The 13,013-nt window shown below is 37.3% G+C and overlaps 2 protein-coding genes across 2 annotated transcripts; one reads left to right on the plus strand and one right to left on the minus strand.

Annotated features, from left to right (window-relative positions):
• The first annotated feature begins 262 nt into the window (after positions 1–262).
• Positions 263–2,539, plus strand: LOC114301305 (protein JINGUBANG). The gene has a single exon (XM_028246260.2). The coding sequence runs from the start codon at positions 666–668 to the stop codon at positions 2,031–2,033; it is 1,368 nt and encodes a 455-aa protein (XP_028102061.2). The 5' UTR covers positions 263–665; the 3' UTR covers positions 2,034–2,539.
• Positions 2,540–7,893: 5,354 nt separating this feature from the next.
• Positions 7,894–10,735, minus strand: LOC145812678 (uncharacterized). Its single transcript, XM_082907653.1, has 6 exons — positions 10,409–10,735; positions 9,991–10,318; positions 9,777–9,906; positions 9,222–9,349; positions 8,453–8,527; positions 7,894–8,360 (listed from the first exon to the last, which is right to left on the minus strand). Exons 1-6 carry the CDS (start codon positions 10,733–10,735, stop codon positions 7,894–7,896), a joined length of 1,455 nt encoding a protein of 484 aa, XP_082763779.1.
• Positions 10,736–13,013: the final 2,278 nt, after the last annotated feature.

Below are 13,013 nucleotides of genomic sequence, written 5' to 3' on the forward strand. Positions count from 1 at the left end.
GAAGAAGCCCAAAAACTGACTTTTAGCCAAATTTCTAAAATAGGCCGATATGTTTACCACCATTTATTACGTTTTGCTAACATTTTTTTTTTTTCTTTTAAAAAAATAAGAAAAATTAATTTAAAAAATATACCATTAAACTATGATGGAGGCACATCCCACAAGTTGTACTGAACCTTTCCAAAAAAGATTTCTTACCGGCACACCCGGTTTCCTGGTGAAGAAGATCCTTCTGTTTCTAAACGATTACGTATTATACTATACCAAATCAGCAATGCTAGATATTATGAAAAGTCTTTCATAAAAATGATCATGAAAAATTTGTGACCTTTAGATTACACTTACAATAAAATACTACACAGTAATCAAGATAATCTAAGGGTCACAAATTTTTCATCAAAATGATTATGAAAAAATTTTCATGATCCCTAATATTTCTCATACCCAATTATCAACACGTGTCCCCTCCCCCTAATTTCACACCATCATTCATCAATTTCCCATTCATTTATATACTCCTCCTCCCCTTCCGTACCCTTTCCAAATTTCCCTTCGTATCATTTCTTCCTCTAATTTCCTCTCCCATTCTCTCCCAAAATACTCAAAATCACAATCTCTCAATCCCTTCCTCAATCTTGTTTCTCACTATTCATATATCTTGCAAAATGACGAAATATGGCGGAGCGGGACGTAATTGTTGGGGTGGTGGTGGTGGTGGTGTAATGGAGAAAACAAACAGTCTCGGGCGACCTAAACTCGGGACGCTATTACGTTCCGAACCCGACATTTCGATCAATCGAGAAGAGACTAGTTATTCCTTCAATCACCGTAACAGCAACGCTTCTGCAGGCAGCCCAGCTCAAATCTACAACAGATCTCCGATGAGCGGAGACTCCTCTCCTTCTCCGTACTTCATGTCTCCATGGAACCAGACCTCCTCACCGTACACGAACTCACCCTGGATTCGAGCTTCGCCTTTGATCTTCACGGATAACCGAAGATTTTTGATCGGTTCGCTTCTTCGCGAAGAAGGACACGTATATGCTTTAGCTGCTTCTGGAGACTTGTTATATACAGGATCAGATAGCAAGAACATACGTGTATGGAAGAACTTGAAGGACTTTTCGGGATTCAAATCGAACAGTGGATTAGTCAAAGCGATTGTTATTTCCGGCGAGAAGATTTTTACCGGACACCAAGACGGTAAAATTCGAGTCTGGAAATTGTCTCCGAAGAAAAACTACAAGCGCGTTGGGAGTTTACCGACAACCCGAGACTTCATCAAGAGCTCCTTCAACCCGAAGAACTACGTCGAGGTGAGAAGACACCGGAACGTGCCGTGGATCAAGCATTTCGATGCCGTGTCATGCATGAGCCTCGACAAGGACCGGGACCTTCTCTACTCCGGTTCTTGGGATAAAACAATCAAAGTATGGAGAATTCGGGATTCTAAATGCTTAGAATCTGTCAAAGCTCATGACGATGCTGTTAATTCTGTTGTCGTCGCGGGCTTTGACGGGCTAGTTCTCACCGGCTCAGCCGATGGGACGGTGAAAGTTTGGAGGAAGGAGTTGATGGGGAGAAAATCGAAGCACGTGTTGGTGCAGGTGTTGTTGAAGCAAGAGAACGCGGTCACGGCGTTGGCGGTGAATGTGGAAGCGGCGGTGATATATGGCGGCTCGTCGGATGGGTTGCTGAATTTTTGGGAACGCGAGAAGCATTTGTGCCACGGCGGAGTGCTCCGCGGCCACAAGATGGCGGTGCTATGCCTGGCTACGGCGGGGAACATGGTGTTCAGTGGTTCCGCGGACAAGAGCATTTGCGTGTGGGGGAGGGACAAAGGTGGGGACCACACGTGTCTCTCTGTTCTCACTGGTCATTGTGGTCCAGTCAAATGTTTGGCCGTTGAGGAAGATCAAGATCAGGAGTCATCCAACGGTGATGATGATCGACGGTGGATAGTGTACAGTGGTAGTTTGGACAAGTCGGTGAAGGTTTGGAGGATGTCTGACCACGTGGCAGAATTAGAGTAGTTCAAGGGTGTGAGGTTTATGCCCCGCCGTGTACGGTGGCGTAGAGGCGGAGCTTGAGTTATTCCTTTCAAAAGAAGGCACCGTGACAGTGATTTGAGATATGGACGTTGCATGTGACGCTATCAAGTCAAGCAACACGTTGGCAAATTATGAGTGGGGATAGTTTTTACAAGAAAAATGCTTTAGGCACTAATGAGTGGTGTGTCTAATGATGTGTTAGTGGGTCTCATTCACTGTCACATGTGTATTGTGTTTTAATTTTTTTTTTTTTATTTTTTTAATTTTCACCTCATTAATGGTGGATTTAGAACTTCCTATTTAGAGCTCTAAATCAATACTGTAGTTTTTAAGGTGCCGTCTTGTGCAAATCAAATCATGCAACTCATATGATTTGGTATCGAAAAATTATGATATCGTAACATTTACGTTTTTAATTTTTTATTTATATATATAAAAATTTAAATAATTTAAATAAAAATTTATTTAGTAAATTTTTAATTTATAAATCAATGGTCTCAGTTTATAAATTTGGTCAAAAAATATAAATTCAAAAAATGAGTTTACGTTTTGAGTTTATTTTTTTTTACCACCCAACACTAGCCACCACCCGCCACCATTTTTCACCACCGTCTTCCGCCACCACCACCCACCCCCCACTACCACCTGCCACTACCACTCACCACTCACCTGCCACCACCACCCACCCTCGCCGCCGCCGCCGCCGCCACCACCACCACCACCCACCTACCACCCACCCCGCCACCACCCGCCACTACCATCCACCGCCCGCCACCATCACTCACCACCTACCTGCCACCACCTGTCACCACCAACCACCTGTCACCACCAGCCACTTGCCACCCACCTGCCACCACCACCCACTACCCACCACCACCCACTCGCCACCCACTCGCCACCCACTCGCTATCACCCACCACCCGCCACCGTCACCCACCCACCACCACCACCCACCACCACTCGCCATCCTCCACCCACCTGCCACCACCCACTCACTACCATATGCCACCGTCACCCACCCACCCACCACCACCACTTGCCACCTACCCACCACCACCACCACCCACCCGTCACTTGCCACCATCGTCTTCTGCCACCATCACCCACCACCTTCCACCATTTTCCACCACCATCTTTCGCTACCACCACCCGCCATCACTTGCCATTTCTCACTCATTTTTATATTTTTAAATTTTTTTAAACATTTTGTCTAAACCAAACACGTTTGTAGTTTATGTTTTTCTAAAAATAAACAAAAAATAAACAAAAATCAATTTATAAATTTTTTGTAAATATAAATTGAAAACGTAAACGTTACCAAACAGGCCGTATATGTCCACCAAGGGTCCATTCTGAAGTAAGGGGATTTGTTCTTGGCTTCACTAGTCTTTGTATTTTTTATCATTTAAGTGAAAGTTGAATGATTTAGATGCATCAATTGATTTTTTCTAATTTAGTTTGTAAGAGTGGATTTTAAAAATCTTGTATTAGGGGTGTTTCTGGGCATCAAATAATAATAAATAAATAAATAATTATACGAATATGGGGATCCCAAAATGTTGTAAATTATGCGTGAGTGAGAGAGCTAAATTGCTCCCATAATGGTTGTAAATATAATGACTTCATAATTATTAAAAATCAGTGTTGATTTTCTATATTTGAAGCCGTGGAAAATTTAGGAGAAATTGTTAATGTAAAAACTAGTTTCTTGCTACAACAAATGAGTTTTATTTTATTTTATTTTTTTCTTCTCGTTATTTTGCCATCACATGATTATGAAATGATTTTAAAGATTGTTTTAAGTAATAATAGGGTGGAAAAACTAGTTTCTTGCTACAACAAGTGAGTTTTTTTTCCCTTAAAGATTGTTTAAGAATAATAGGCTGGAAAAACTAGGTAGCGTTTGGTAGAGTTTTGTAAATGTGATTTGAGAATATGAGTTGTATTTTGAGTTTGTGTGTTGTGGAATTATGATTTGAGTGTAAAAAATTTGTTTGGTTATGGTTTTTAAATAGAGTATTGAAATGTGTTTTGAATATGTATTTTGAATTATGTTTTGAAAGTTTAATGTGACATGTGAAATAAGAAAATTTGTTTGGTAATGTGTTTTCAAAATAGTTTTCAAAATTTAATTCAATCAATAATTTATGTTGAGTGTACACAACTCTTATATCGATATCCGTATTTTTTATCAACAGTAATAACCAAACTATATTTAAAATACTGAAATTAAAAATTATTTTTTTTTGAATTAATTTTTTTCAGTAATTTTTGTTGAATAAATTTTTTTTTCAAATTATTTTTCCATTTTAAAATAAATCTGTCAATTATTTTGTGTCAATTAAATTTTTATATCAATTAATTTTTTACGCCTGTACAAACATCTTGTACAATACATTTTTAATTTTTGTTTTTAAATTTTGTTGAAGTCAATAACTTTTAAAAATACATATTAATAAAAATTAACATAAATACACTAAGTTTAATAGATTAAAATACAAATCATATCGTAAACTTTATAAAATATTATCAATTTTTTTTCTCATTTATTACACGTTATTAATTTATTAGGAAATGAGTACAAATCAGACCATTATTGAAGGACCATCAGCGCGCTCATATAATTGAATTCACCTATAAATTTACTATTTTGTCCCTCTCTATTTACATGGGAAGTGAACAAAATATAAAGGGTAATTTAGTAATTTCATGAACCTACTACCTATATACTGAGCCAAAAGAAAAGGGACATCATAGCTGTGTATATCAGTTCACATGCACTTTTCTGAAAAACATTATTAATATTATAAAAAAAATAATACATAACAAATTAAAATATAAAAATAAAAAATAAAAAACCAAGCTTCAGCCTTGTTATAAATTCTGATAAACCATTCTTTTAACCACACCATCTTCACCGTCTTTGATTTTGCTGAAGGAAGATTTCAACTTCATCGTCGAGTGGTCTCAGCTCCATCAAGAACATTAATTTCAATTACAGGTTAGTTTCGTATTACCTTCGCATCTCGTATTTTATTCAGACTACCTTTGGTATTAAAACACCAGTAGCTTTCGAAGAAGAAGAGGAGCAGTAGCCTTTGACACGGTAAACTGGGTGGTCATCCGGCCGGTCATCCCATCCCAGTCGATCAGTTTTGTGGCTGCCGATCTGTTCATGTTTTTCATATCTGTCCCATCATATGTGTTCCATTTTTTTACACTAACATTATATTATTTTGATATATTTTCTATACATTTTCGTACATCATACTATTTTCGATATAGTTTCCATACATTTTTCTCAATTCATGTTTTAATATATATTTTTTATATATTCTTCTTTCACTGTTGCAGCTATCATGCCAAGAACAAAACGAGCCAAACCCGAACGTGGTGAATCCTCAAACCCTGTACAACATCAACCACAGCAACAACATCATGACAATTTAAATAATGATTTTTTATCGTATCATCATGAACAAGCCTATTCACATTTTATTAATCGACCAATTGTTACGGGGAGAAATGTAAGACTACCTTCTCAATATGACCCGTTCTTAGTTGGTAAATTAGATACAATGGGATGGCTACCTTTAACTAATTTACCAAATAAGGTATATCCCCGTATTGTACGATTATTTTATGTTCACTTGATAGCTGGTGACCAACAAAATGAACCGTTCAGTCTGACCTCCTATGTGAAAGGGAAAACATTCACACTCACTCTCCGTGCTTTCGCACAAATTATTGGAGTTCAAACAGGAGATTTACAATGCTATTTTCAAAATGAGTCTGCCTTAGAACGAATGTTTGGTGATGTCACTCAGATCTATACCACAATTGTGACAACAAATTTAGCGGCACTAATTTACTAGCCAGACATTTAAAACCCCACCTTCGTATTCTTCATCGATGGATAGTTGAAAATGTCAGTCCCAAAAAAGGCCATTATGATAGTGTTTCATGTTTTAATGTTTATTTGTTATACTGTTTTGAAACTGGACAGAAATTAAATTTATGCTTCATATTACTCAAAGAAATGATGATTGCAAAACTCGATACTCTGTCTGGTCGGTCACTGCCTTATGGAGTTTTGTTAACCACAATTTTCAAAGCGTATGATGTCAACCTTGAAGGGGAACAATATGTCATAGTCATTTCACCAATTTCTGAGTACATACTGACCCGAGATGGTGGTACTGACATTTTGATGAGCTCTATTAATATTGAAAATGAACCAATACCCGATGAGGAAGAACCCAATGACAATGCCATGCCACCAAATGAACAACCCCATTACTGGACTGATTATTTGGCTGTGGAACAAGAACGGTACAATCAGCGCATACAATGGGAACAACAAATGACTAATCAGCTCAATACATTGGGTACTCGGTTCGATGAATTTGCCGCTGCTCAAAACTCACTAATTCAACAATTTAGCGAGTTTCGTATAGACTCAGGGAGACATGATGAAGTGACAAGGAACCACATTGATCAGATTGACCATCGAGTCACTCAGCTGTACCATCACTATTACCCTCCACCGCCAACACCACCTGATAATGATGCTTAACTTGTTCAAAAATCAATTTAAATGGTGAAACAGATGTAGTGGCTACATGTTTTTTTTTTTCAATTTTTTTTTTGGTTATTTATTTTCTTATTTTGTTGTACTTCTTTTATTTTGTTACTTTGTTGTAAACTTCTGTATTCATGTCATGAATAACAAGTTTTTTTTTTTTAATCATTTTAAAACAAGTTACAATGTTCTGACAATATTTACGAAAAGATTTCGCAAACGGAAAAATTATGGGCGTAGAAAATTGAATATATGTGAACAAAATAAATGTCTAACAAATCATTCATTTCAATGAAATGAATAAAAATTAAACAAATAAAAAATAATTTGTCTGTATCAATTAATACAAAAAATGAAATTAATGTTGTAAAATGAAATAAAACAAGTTTCAAGTAAATAATAAACCTTTTTTTTTTAAGTAAAAGGAAAAAAAAAAGTTAATATGAACAAAATTTTTAAAAAATAAGGTGTAAAAAGAAAAAAAAATTAAATTGATAAACCAAATTAATAACAAAACTTTCAAATTGTTTACTATTTAACAAAAAGTCAAAACCACGAATATGTCATGTACAAATATTTTTTCACAAAATTGAAAATAATAAATTGTAATTATTTTATTAATTTCAGTCATTATGAAACCTTTATTACATTACTTCACCCACCACCCAAGACCCACCACCACCCACCTACCACCCACCACCTACCACCCACCACCACCCACCACCATTCACCACCACCCACCTCCTACCACCCACCACCACTCACCACCCACCACCACCTACCACCCACCACCACTCACCACCACCCACCACCTACCACCCACCACCCACCTGCCACCAACCACCACCACCACCACTCACCATCCACCTCCCACCACGACCCACCACCCACCTCCTACCACCCACCACCCACCACCACTCACCATCCACCTGCCACCACCACCCACCACCTACCACCACTCGCCACCACCCACCACCTACCACCAACCACCACTCGCCACCACCCACCTCCTACCACCCACCACCACCTACCAACCACCACCACTCACCACCACCCACCACCCACCTGCCACTCACCACCACCTACCACCCACCACCACTCACCACCAACCACCCACCACCACTCACCACCACCCACCTCCTACCACCTACCACCACCGACGACCCACCACATTACATAATGACTGAAAGTAATAAAATAATTACACATTTAAAACTAGTACTCAGTACGATATTGAGTTGCCTTGTTGACATTCCTTTTCTATCCGTGGCCAACATGATTTTGCCACATAGCAGTAGCAATTGCATCCCGAACGTTCGATTGATACGTTAACCCATGTTGTGACATGTCAACGTAGTCAGCTTGGTTTCCAACAAGCTCGTCTGCTTCTGCTTCTGCAGCCATTTCATTATCAGCTTCCATAAATAATGGGTCCATAGCTGCATGCAAACAGATCCAATTGTGCACTACACAACATGCAATCACGAGAGGCCCTTGTCTTGTAGACTTGTAATTTGGCATGGACCGCAATATTGGGAAGCGCTTCTTCAGAACACCAAATGTTCTTTCTATGACATTGCGTAATGACGAATGTCGATGGTTAAACAATTCCTTTGGTCCTGAATAATGACGGCCACAAAACTCTTGCAAGTGATATCGTTGAGACCGAAATGGGGCAAGAAATCCAGGCATGTTTGTGAAACCAGCATCAACTAAATAGTACTTACCTATATGTAAATAATGAATATACAGTTCTGTCAATTGATATGTGCACAAAAAAAAAAAAAAAGTGCACCATATGTTATTTGCGGACAGTTACCATTGGGTGGGTGTGGGAACTGTAGATCAGCTCGTGTAATAGAGTCAATCAAAATAGCGTTGTCGTGAGCGCTACCTTTCCATCCAGAATTAATAAATGTGAACAACATATCAAAGTCACAAGCTGCGAGTACGTTTTGCGATACCGTTGATTTCCGACCGCGGAATGTATTTTGTCTTGAAGCGGGGACCCATGCATCGACCAACGTGCCATCAATAGCACCGACACAATCCTAATTGACAGATATTTATTTGACACTAAAAGCAAAACAAACTTCAATATTACTTTTATAATTAAAAAGGAAATAATATTTATTTCACATACGTTATTGATATGTACAACTTACAGGATAGTCATATTGTTCATACCTTGAACCAGGGAAAAAACCTCCTGTGATTTAAAATTTTTGCCGGTGTGTCGCCTTGGTTACGTGGCCTGATAACCGTTGATGCAAGCTTGCACAATGCCCACATAATAATTTTTATATGCCGACAAATTGTTTCCGTGGAGTGCTGAAATCTATCTGCCAATAGTTGATGACGATCATTTTGTGCAAAAGTGTATAAAAAAATTCCAAGCGATTCCTCGACACTTATATGCATATGCTCAATATCGATAAAGCCATTGTGGAGTAAAGTGTCTTTCAATAAAATGAATGTTTGTGCATCCATTCGCATAATGTTCATCATTGTTTCTGGATGGCCAGTTAATAAGCCGAAGATGTAATCATCACCTTTGAATGGAAACGTTCGATGCGGTCGGCGAGTACTTGAGGCGTTGATTTGGTCATGCATGCAAGCAATCATCAAAAAATCCATAAAATCATCAGTAACCTCATCCTCGTTTGATGAGATCTCCATTGAATTATTTTCTCTGTCGGATGACATATGGTTTTGTCTACATCACAGTAAAACCATAATTATAAAATATGTCATTAATGCTGTAACACATACCATTAATGGTGAAATAGAATTAAAAAGGAAGTATATGAATAGTCGGACGTAGTTATTTTTCAGTGTACACTAAAATTCATAGAAGGACAAAATTTATTTAATACGTGCTCATATTGTCATAACACAACATAATAGATAAGAAAACATAAATTACTTAAAAGTTAAAAAAAAAAAAAAAAACATACGAAGATAGGAAAGGGAAGAGGATATCATGGAAGGAAAAAGAAAAAAAAAACCAAGTAAGGAATAATGAAATCATTTTTTAGTTCAGACAAGGAGATTTGATAACGCAATCAATGAAAAGCTTCTGACTTCACTGCAAAGCGAGGATCATGGGTAGGCGCAAATGGGTAGGAATGCGCATAAAAAACCTTTGCCATTCCTTATCCTTGAACAGTGTCAGTGCCTTAATGTACTGCACTGGTGGTATGTCCCCAAGCTCTAGTAATGCATCTTGACATGCATCAAGAGAGTAATCATCACCACCTGCACTTACAGCCTCTGTCTCATTTTCTCATGCACGTGAATGTCCTGTTTTTGCTTGTACATAGGATGTGAAAGCTGCGCACACATCATCAAACCCACTTGACCGTGACTTTTTAGAACGACCACTGTCAGTCTGGCTGGTTGTAGGGCCCCTCTTGTGACTTTTGCCCTTTGCTGGATCCATGTACTTATCCCCAAATAAGTCAACAGGAATTGCCTCAGCAGCGTTACTACCACCAGCATTACTCCCACCAACATCAGGGTTCCAAAATTTATTTAACATGTCATCTTCTTCTTCTGAGTCAAGGGCTCCTTGTGTGGATGCACGAGATAAGGTCCTTGTGGCACAACAATTTTCAACAATTTCTACCATTTCTTGAAAATATTCAAATCCTTTTGTCCTAAACTTCTTCACATTTCTGTTGGCCTACAACAAATACAAATAAAGAATTAAGCACTGTATGTATCATGAAATCTTTAAATTAAAATTATTTAATAGTACAGATTAATGAACAACCCTATCCCAAAATTCATCAGGTGTAACAACAGTGCCTACAATTGGATCCCATCCCAGACCAGTCTGTGCCTGGAGTCGCTTAAATGTCTGATAATCAGCTTTCAATCGCTGATATTTTTGGCGCACCTGTGTTGCTGTATACCGAAATCCATACAGATTGTGCAACTGATTTGCATAATGATTCCAATGCCTAATTGTCCACGAAGTAGTACGGCCAATTGTTTGATTTTTTCTAACCTCATCTCTCAACATATTTATTAATTTTGTTTCACTTCTGGCCGTCCACATTTTTGTTTCTTGGTTGTCATCAGAATTATTTTCATCCATCTATAAACATACAAATGAAATTTTAGTCTGGTGTAGATATACAAGACAAACAGATCATAACAGAGCAAAATGATTTCAAAGAGAACACAAATAAAAAAAAAAACATATGATATTATTTAAAGGAAAAAAATAGCGTAACAGATTACTTCAATTTAAATAGCAGAAATATAACCACAACTAATAAAAAAAATCAGGTAAAAAAATCAGGTAACATTATCTTTGAATGGTAGGAGAAAACCAGTAAAAAAGATGTAAGGAAAATGGGACGGGTAGAAAATGAAGTAGGAAAAAAACCAGTAAATAAACCAGTGAATGTAGTTGAAAAAGGGATGGGTAGGTCGACCGGCCGGATGACCCCGGGAACGACCGGCCGGGTGTCCAGGTACACCGACTCAAGTTGTTCACAAGTTCTTTTCTTGCAGAAGGTTCAAACAGCTCACAATTGAAAACAACAACCGATCTGAAATGAGAAATAGGCGTCCACAAATTATGAGAAACCATTTGGGAACTGATTTTAACTTCTCAAAAATTATTTATATATAACAGATTCAAATCGATTTAGCAGCTTACTGCTATTCTTCTTCGCAAAAGGTGAAACAGTTCAGGAAAATAGAAAACATCTTAAAATAAAAAAAATAGTCCCTTACACTTCTCAGAAAATATTTGAGAACTGATTTCGACTCGTATAAAATCGTTTGCAGTTGAAGGATATATTTACCAGATTAGTGGGAATTGAATAATTATCGCCGGTGATGGAATGTGTATACTGACTTAATGTAGCACTGTTTCTTCGTCGGATTCGACAATAAATTTCATAAATTTGACCTGAAAAAAAAATAAAATAAAATTAGAGATGAATTTTTCAAATCATTTTCGTATAACAAAATATGTAAATAAATTTGTGAGTTCTTTTACGTCACAATTGTCGTTGTTTCGTTGCCCGTAATAAGAATCTTCCACAACGCACAAATTGTAAGGAACTCGATTTGTGAAAGATGATACCAGTATAGAGCGGGTTGGGTGGATTCATTATTTATAAAATCAGTCTTCTCTGTGAAGCCCACCCGTGATGAATTTGAAGTACCTGCGATGAATCTGAAGTACTGATGTTTGATAGAGAAGCCTACCCGTGATCAATATAAAGGACTGATGTTTGATACAGAGATGAGCTTCACGTGAATATTTCGGAGACGATGGAATATTTTAGAGACGATGGAGACGACATAGAAGGACATGGAAGAATGCACAAGCGTTGAAAGTAGAGATACAACCTGCCAAACAGGTTTTCATACTATAATTTGAATTCACACGCGGAAATGTATTTTGAGTGTTCTATCCAAACGTGAAGCGCGAGTTTACATGTTGAAAACTAATTTGAAAATACAACCAAACAGACTCCTAGTTTCTTGCTACAACAAATGAGTTTTTTTTTTTTTCCATTATTTTGCAATCACATGATTATGAAATGATTTTAAAGATCATCTAAGTAATAATAGGGTGAAATTTGAAAAATAATTAGGCAGTTTTAAATATTATGTGATATTGTTTATATGATATTTTTTAAAATAAAAATGATTATTCCACCGAATTTGAGTTTGTCCAAATCACTCGAATTTGTGCATGCCAGTTGACCATCCAGATGACCAGTGCAATCTTTGTCAACCGTGATTGTCACCCTTGTCAATTGCGACTATCACCCTTGTTACCGGATGACCGGCTGAATAACTGGTCAGATGATCAGTATATACTAATTTAAACAATTCAGACAAGTCAAAATTCGATAGATGTAACATTATTTTTTTTTAAAATAAAAAATGTAAAATGGCACACCAAGTGATTATTGTAGGTAAGAAAAAAGAATCACGTATCAAAGATTATACAACTAAAAATACTTGAGTGTTCTGAGAAAATAACAAGAAAAATGCTTATAATTTTGAACATATATACATTTGAACTTGGTGTCATGTTGAAACACCCAAAATTGATCTAATTTATATTATTTAAATTTTGAAAACTATTATGTATACATAATCTTGTTGCTATAAAACTGTGGAGACATATTTTTAGGATTGTCCACGTAGCCGAGGTGATTAGCCGAGGTATCACATGGACAAGCCAGATTGCCGAGATGATTGTGGTATTACCGAGATATAGTGCGGTAATACCGAAATTTGAGATATTCGGATAGAGGACAATAGCCCCAGACAATTTGAGGTGCTTAGTTCAAATAGAGATGAGGCTCTTAAGAGGTTCATTCTTATCTAAGTAAGAGTCCGAG

Source organism: Camellia sinensis, chromosome 2 (genome assembly GCF_055761805.1).
Source record: "Camellia sinensis isolate YWXY chromosome 2, ASM5576180v1, whole genome shotgun sequence".
Taxonomy (NCBI): domain Eukaryota; kingdom Viridiplantae; phylum Streptophyta; class Magnoliopsida; order Ericales; family Theaceae; genus Camellia; species Camellia sinensis.

Bases quoted from the DNA above. Each gene is read 5' to 3' on its own strand.
- LOC145812678 (XM_082907653.1), bottom strand. From the start codon at position 10,735: ATGGATGAAAATAATTCTGATGACAACCAAGAAACAAAAATGTGGACG. The intron at 9,350-9,776 runs GTTTTTTATGCG...ACTGTGATGTAG, and splicing joins AAGGATAAGGAATGGCAAAG to ACAAAACCATATGTCATCCG. The intron at 8,361-8,452 runs GTAACTGTCCGC...ATTTACATATAG, and splicing joins GTTCCCACACCCACCCAATG to GTAAGTACTATTTAGTTGAT.
- LOC114301305 (XM_028246260.2), top strand. From the start codon at position 666: ATGACGAAATATGGCGGAGCGGGACGTAATTGTTGGGGTGGTGGTGGT.